This window comes from Epinephelus lanceolatus, chromosome 8, assembly GCF_041903045.1.
Source record: "Epinephelus lanceolatus isolate andai-2023 chromosome 8, ASM4190304v1, whole genome shotgun sequence".
Taxonomy (NCBI): domain Eukaryota; kingdom Metazoa; phylum Chordata; class Actinopteri; order Perciformes; family Serranidae; genus Epinephelus; species Epinephelus lanceolatus.
Genome location: NC_135741.1, coordinates 33,719,221 through 33,727,263, shown reverse-complemented (window position 1 = coordinate 33,727,263; position 8,043 = coordinate 33,719,221). Strand labels below are relative to the sequence as shown.

The 8,043-nt window shown below is 39.3% G+C and overlaps 1 protein-coding gene across 1 annotated transcript; it reads right to left on the bottom strand.

The window, feature by feature from the left end:
• Window positions 1-315: 315 nt before the first annotated feature.
• On the bottom strand, window positions 316-7,733 carry ddost (dolichyl-diphosphooligosaccharide--protein glycosyltransferase subunit (non-catalytic)). The gene is made up of 11 exons (XM_033628038.2): window positions 7,470-7,733; window positions 6,657-6,767; window positions 6,466-6,552; window positions 6,276-6,379; window positions 6,082-6,176; window positions 5,779-5,872; window positions 3,613-3,761; window positions 1,855-2,002; window positions 1,610-1,730; window positions 1,345-1,451; window positions 316-995 (listed from the first exon to the last, which is right to left on the bottom strand). Exons 1-11 carry the CDS (start codon window positions 7,702-7,704, stop codon window positions 846-848), a joined length of 1,401 nt encoding a protein of 466 aa, XP_033483929.1. The 5' UTR covers window positions 7,705-7,733; the 3' UTR covers window positions 316-845.
• Between the last annotated feature and the right edge of the window lie 310 nt (window positions 7,734-8,043).

Sequence of the window (8,043 nt, the reverse complement as noted above, 5' to 3'; positions counted from 1 at the left end):
TAGTTATTCATTGTGACCTATAGAAGTTGGACCTTTTATTAATAGTGGAAGATGGATGAGGTTTGGTATCTGAAAGATAGTCTATGTAAATTCTTACATTTAAATGACCATATTAAAACTGACTTTGTTTGGCATGATGACGACACTCTACATACCAACATAGCACATCACTATAACCAACATTGTTTGTCAGTCACAGTATGTATTATGCATTATTAAGTACCATCTATTAGGTCCAGGGAACTAATCAATCAATGTATTGTGGAAATCACAGAGGACAATTCTGTCATGTCACAGAAAGGACAGGAATTTCTATTGAGTGGAATGTCAGTATTTTATTGTTAAGATGACTCCAACTTTTTTGGAAACACACCAAAGTCTTATCAAAAACAAATTTACAGTTGGCATATTCAGTGCATGTTGTTACCACAATAAACCTTCCTGACTGAGAAAATGTGGGTCAAATCTTAATATGGACTTAATTCATATTCCAAGGCAAGTGCTCTACTTAAGAGATCATTTTGTCAAATGTAAAGCAACTTAGTTTATACAAACGCTGACTGACTTCAGGACATTTACAGGCCTTTGAATGGTTTCAAAGTACAAAAAAAACAAAACAAAACACAAGAACATCCCCAACCGCTGCTTTACACTTACACCTTTTGGCCTCAAGCCCCTCATTTCTTGGGTAACCCAAAAACCAAACAGAAACTGTATTTTTTACAGAAGACTGCAGTCCAAGTCCCTGCGTGAAGATTCAAGCCATCAAGACATTCAATTTCAACTCTTCACACCACAAGTTTAATTCTATAATCTTGTTATTTCTTCCCCATTGTCTCTCTGCCTTAATCTGACTTCTCCTTCTCTTTCATGTGTAGGAAGACTATGCTGAAGACAAAAAGTCCTGCCATCATGGAGAAGACGCTGGCATAGTATGGGTAGGCCGATGGGATGAAGCGCTCGTACTGAGTGTGCTGCAGGGGACGGACCGATACCTGTAATGAAAAAACAAATCTGGAAGTTAGTCTACCATACATTAGAACATGACTGTTAAATGCATTCTAAGTAAGAAAAGCCTCTTCCAAAATGTTAAGTTATAAAATAATACACCAAGGTTTTGAGAGACTATCCTACTGTTGCTCATTGAGTACCACCTTATATATCGCCAACAATATGTTTCAAATCTATTTCCATAAATTTACACAGGATAAAAAAAAGCATGATTAAATTTCTAGTATTTATGTCCATTTGCCACTTTCCATGCATGGAGATCTCCATACAGCAACAATCCCAGTATTTTGATTTGGGTATGCCCAAGTGAAGTAAACCTTCTGATTAACTTGCCTGAGTGGAGGAGTAGAGGTGCGTGTATCCCAGTCGGTTGTAGTCCACCTTGAACTGGAAGACTCCGTACACATCAGGCAGCTTGAACTGAACACTGTATTTACCTCCTAGAAGAAAGAAAACACAGCATTATAGTGGATACAGCTTGTGACTATTAAATGTGCATACACCTCAAACCCTCAAGGGTGCAATACATTTAGGTTGTAAGCTTTGATTAAATTGAATTTATTAGTTCTGTTTATGTTCTATAGCTACAACTACATACCATTTTTCTTGAGGTAAGTCCTGACGAAGGGGTCGATCCTCACAAACTCAAGCTGAATATCATCTCCATCGAAGGGAACCCAGCGGCCCTCAGACAACATCTCGATGACAATGCTGTACTCCTGCATGGGAAGGGTTTACACCGATTGAGATATACATGTAAGAATACACAGCCCTTCATTCAGGCGAGACAAACATCTTCAGACTGATGACTGTTCACAGAAGTCACTGAAATTTTAAACTCACCACAAGGTCGGTGATTGTGTATGCTGCAGGGGGAGTGGTCTCTCCAACGGGGTGATGGGTAACAGCTCCCACCCTGAGGACTCCAGCCTCCTTGAACACCCAGCGAGACAGAGCCTCGGCCAGCTCCATGTTTCCTGTCTGCTCGTGCCTAACAAAGACCATGACAAGAAGAGGAGTGTTTCAACACAGGAGATTGATGACAGGACAGAACCTAATTTTTATGACCACGTCTGATGGGATGCAGTTTGTTTCATGACATAATTTACAGTAGAACTGATTAACATTTTACCGTTTGTCAGTACGAGGTAGGGCTGGGTATCATTTGAAAGAATCATTATACCAGTGCCCTTAAAGTGGTACCAATACCAATAGAGTACTTCATTTGACCCCTTTTTTCCTACTTCATTTGATACCCATCATGTGAACTGAGCCTTTCAATCACATAAATTGCCACCAGACACCACAGGGGTGTAGTATAGCAATTTTCAAACATTTGGGTGGCATCTCAGCATGTTCAACTGCCAACTCCGTCAAACGCAACATGCTCAACTTCACACCACAGACTGTAAGGGTTGTAGCTGCTGTGGTAGTGGGCCAATCACACATCAAATGCCTGCAGTGAGTGGCTGCAAGAAAAACCAAACAAATAGATTTTTTTTTTCTAGATCTGAAGATGCAAAGGATTGAATGCAGGTATTATTTGACTGGAGACATTTCAATGTTACTTGGTACTGGGTAATTTTGGTAGATACCTTAAAAGTATCAAGAGCTGACATGCAACCCTAATAGGAAGATGACAGTAAATTTATGCACTACACATTTGGAGCAGGTTTTTGCTTGGGCAGGTTCTGTTTGAATATAAAAATGTTAACTTACTGCTAAATGTCAACTGTAAGAGCTGCTCTTTGAAAAAACACTTTGGACATGTTCTCTATATCAACCATGACTGCAATAATGCATGCTCAACAGTAGTTTAAGTCTTTGATACTTATTCAAATACCATGTAAGACTACTTTGATTCTACAAATGAGTTTGAAGTTAAAAAGTAATGTATGCACAACCCTGGACATTTCTCATCAGAGAAGTGTGTTTTACAACACAAAGAGCTGCAGGTTTAGGGTAGCCTTCAGGGGCTTTTAAGAAACTGAGTAACACCTTATTTGGATAGTCTGCCTACAGATAATTTATATTATCTATTACTGTATTTGTAACATTTGAACACCTTCTTAGGTGAGATATCTACGATTCAACTGTTTCACTTTGTCTGTTTATGTTCATCTATAGAGTATATAGCAGTAGTATATAGTGACAATTTACTATATAATCTCACAATAATTTAGCTGAACTGAAACTATTTACTCAACCTATGCTGCACTGGGTGAGTAAATAGTTCAAGTTCAACTACATTATTCTGAGAATATGTAAATGTCTTCATGAATTGTCACATATACACCACAGATAAACTGTTACAAAGTGAAACAGTTTAATTGTTGAATCTCAACTAGTAAGCTGTTGAAATGTTACAAATACTCTGTAAACTGTCTGTAGGCAGACAATACAAATAAAGTGTTACTAGACGCTGATCTGTAGGCGTCTGAAGACCCTGTAAGGACTTGGAATCGCCTCCATCAAACATGGTAGTAGCAAGCAAACATCTGTTAATATGACCAAAAAAAGTGACCAGAATGTCACTTTTGATAGCTTTGATTTTGCAACTAGAAGCTGCAGTAGCATTCATTATTAGACAGCAAAGAATACCTCTGGGAGCCAGGTGTGGCCTTCTGCACAGCAGAGTTGAAGAAGGCATCACTGAAGAAATCCAGGGAGCCACTGAAAACCACCCTTGCGTTGTTTCTGGCCTGAAGGCCGGCGATCAGTAGGGTGTTCTTGCCAACAGCATGGGGGTACTGGAGAGGTGAAAGAAATATTATATATCAGAAACAAGGAAAATGATGTCAAATCTTGTGAAGTTCATTTATAGTCAAGAGACTATAAGACAATCTAGGGCAGTGAGCATCAACTGGCGCCCCGCAGGCCACATCCGGCCTGCCAGAGCTTTCCATCTGGCTCACAGAATATTAATTAATTCAGAAAATGTGAGGAGGGATATAAACACATCCCAGTATTTAAGATATCTATTTTTTTCTTCTTATATTGAAGCAACCCCCAAAACAATGGTAATGCATTGGTAGTTCAACTTCCACCTCCTCTCCCCCTCTCTCTGTCATTCTTTCTCTCTCACACACACACACACACACACACACACACACACACACACGGCCTACACAAACAAATACACACTAACACTGTAGCACTAAGTGTGTGTCTTTGTCCTCAGTCCTGACAATTGTGCTCCTACAGTATAATGTATATTATAATACAATAAGGTTCGTAGTTTGCAGGTCGGGTCGGGTTTGGGTGGTTGACTGACCCGTATTTTGCTTGTTGGGTGGTGAGGATTAGATAAGTGAAGCTGAAATAGATTCCCATCTTTTATAAATGGGACGCTGCTTGATTCATATCTTCGTGCAAGAATGGGGACAAATTCATAGCTCAGACCCCACAATGACGTGATGATACTGAAGCAGCCCACATCTTTGACAATTTTACTATTTTAGGGACTGACAAAAACAAGTAGGCCTCAAAAAAACACATTTTTAGTCCACCTTGATAGCTAATCACACAGCTGATCGATTGATCGATCAATTGGAGCAGGCTGACAAACTGCGGAGCATTTTAAAAACAGTCAAATGTTCAAGTGGAAAGAGTCTTCTTTAGACCTCTACAGACTAGTTTGTTATAGTTTTAGTTTTAGTCACACTTTAGATGAAATTAGGCCTATTTAGAAATACGAGGACACATTGCTCTGCGTCCCTCCTTTCATGCTGTGCTTTCACCATTATTACTTGGAGCTGATTTAGTGATATGGGGGCCTGGGATTCCAGGCAAACTCCCTTGCTTTATTTTCATCCTTTCTCTGTCTGAGAATGTTGGTAGGTAGCTGTAGAAGAAGTACTCAAAACTTTTCTCAGGTAAAACTATTAGTAGCACACAGCAAAGGTTAAAGTCTAAGTCCTGCAGTCAGGAGAGGTATTGTTAGCACAATGTATTCAAATTTACTCAACAACTGTTTCAGGTGGAGCTTTTAATAATTATATAATGCTGGATAGTTTAATGAATAATAATGCATCATATTTTACTTGTTATGTTTTGTGAGTGAAAATCTGAATCTGTAGCTAGATAATTGTAGTGGTAGGCTTACAATGTTTTCTTCTTAAGTATAAGTATACAGTTGCTTTATTGAAAATGTACTTTGGGGGCTTTTTGTAAATTATGTAGGGGGAACAATGAGTTATGATTCAGTATTAATATTTCTGGGGGCCTAATGGTAAAGTCCACCGTGGATTATTATGATTATTCTCTCATTTTATCATACAGAATCCACCCAATCATATTGTTGTCTATGCATGCTTGGTTTTCATAAAACCCTCAGTCTAACTAAACTAGATGAGTGCAGGTGATGTAGCACTGCGGTTAAATTGTTTAAATTACACCAATTATGTATCTTTCCAGGTTTGTTCCTTCATTTTAAAACATAATCAGGTGGCCATTTATATATATGATTTGAAAGTCTGGCTCTCACAGTGGCCCTTTGACAAATCTAGTTGATGACATCTGATCTGGGACTCCTGTCTCTCCACAGAAACACTTGTAATTCTATAGCTCAGTCAAAGATGAGGAACACACAAGTATTTCCATTCAGGACTCTAGTACTTATATTCCCACCTGTCTACCTTATAAGCCATGTAAGAGCTTCGACAAATAAGCCACTTCTAATTAAGTTCAAGATAAAGGAGGATCATTATGAATTAACCTCTTTATAAATTAATAATCTGACATCATTGTTATGTTCAGAGATCTTACCTGTGAGATGGGTCTGTCAGGGAAGAAGGAGTAGGAGGTGGATGAGCCAGTAAGGATGTCCAGGACAAGAGGATTCTCTGGGTCTGCCACCATGCTGCAAGAGTGGAGGGGGGGGCATTGTAGTCAGACTTTATACAGCTTACATTTGAAGTGACTAATGCAGTTAATATTTGGACATTATTAAGCTGCTGCAATGTGAAATACTGCCTCTTTCTTCAGAGGTCTCTGCTACGGATCAGTACTACATATGATGCAGAGGAAATCTTGGTTGTTTAAATTCAAATCGTGTTCAGTTGTGCTTACCCAACACCCTTGAACAAAATTGGCTTATTGCTGGGTTTACCAACAATAGTTGAAGCTTTCATCAGGTTCTCTGGATCAGCAACAATCATGGTGTGCTGGAGATGAGAAAGATCACTTGTAAATAAAAATATGGAGTGACAGTGATTTGGGAAACAACCTGAATGTGCCTGCTGTCTGAACAGAATTCTATTTACCTCTCCAGGGTCAGATACATCGTAGTTGTGATGGTCAATGACAGCAGTCTTTTCTTCGTCAAACTCAATGCCACACTCACTGCCCAGCTCCCTCAGAGGGTCACCTGTGTAACAGGAGAAGAGCATTAATATGTGCAATATTGTGGCATTTTATATAACAACACATAAAAGCTGCTGTAGATTAACTGACCGATATCTGAACTGGCAGCCACCAGGACGTTGCCTCCACCATCAATAAAGGATGTGATAGTCTCCACATTTATATTTCCTCCAAAGTCTGCAGAGGACCAAAAGAAAATTAATTTTAACGATTGTTTTAACAAGGCAAACACAAGCCATGAAACTGTTAACTTGATTTTGAATTAGCAGTGTGAAACTTACCCTCAACTGATGGCGAGAAGATGATTAAATGGTCATACAGGAACTGGCCATATTTGATCAGAGATAGGGAGGAATCATCAGCTGTCTTGAATGTGAGGTCAAAGCCACGATCTGAAAAAAGAGATACAGATCACTGAAACATTGACACGCTTGTCATGCATATTTGCACTAACTTGAACAGAGTGGCAGCGCACTGCATTATTTAAGGACTGGGAACCTCTATACTATAAGTCCCTGACTACAAGTGCTGATGTCACAGATAATAAAAATATGTAATGCCTCATATCATATTGTATTTTCAAAACAATGTATTTGTGCTGTTTGACTTCCAGTACAGTATAACTTCCTCACCTACAAATGTCAAATTATATTGTCCAAATGGGAAAGTTGGTTTTCCCCACTACATAAAGCACATGCGTGCAAATCTGGAAATAAATTGGCAAGCCCATTTTTATGTATATTAGCATGCAAATTACTGGTTATTTCAAGGTAACAGGTGACTTCCTATTAACAACCTCATGTACACTCAGACTTCAAGGTAGTGCACCTGCACTGTCATTAATTAGTTAAAATACATTAAATTACCAGTGCCTTGAATGAAGTTTGGCGAAACACATCCGCGAGCTTAATATAGCTAAAGTTAGCCTAACGTTAGCAGCCTAGCTGTGCTGCATGAAGCTCAATCTACAAGCTCGAGTCCGAGAGGCTCTAACGATTTGTTCCCCTACCAGAGACCAGTTAGCAACACAAGGGGAGCATAACAGTACAGAGGAGAGTATTTATGGATGAATAAAGCATGAATCTCGTACTGACCTGCAAGACTGCGGAAGAAGATTGAATGGGTGTCTCTGATGTTGAGGTTATCCAGTAGTACCAATGTTTTACCGTCAGCCAAAGCACAATGCAACATGGAGGCTAACGACAGGAATAAAAGGACGTTGTTGTCCAACAGTGTGAACCTCCTGTGGGTCGTCATTCCGCTCTGTTTTCTGGAGGATAATGAAGAACCGGACCGGTTCTTGTGCATGACTGCTGTCAACGACGCCATTTTGCTGCAGAAGTCGACGTCAGCGTTAGTAGTCGACTTCACTTTGACCCCGAGATGCAGCCAATCACAGAGAGGAACGCGTCATCCTTAGACTGACAATCGCGGAAGAAGTCAACTCGATGGACTGAAAATCTCAACCATATTTATTGAATCATGACCAATATTAATAATTCAACGGCTTTATCATGACTTTTAGGTGGAGTGCCTGAATAACTTAAAATGTCCACGTTTTGTGGTTGTTTATTTTAAGACTTACAGTACGTTTGTCAATAATTTGGCTGAAATAATTTAAATTAAGTTATGATGCTGTATTTATCTGTTCTATATTTTCCTTTTTGA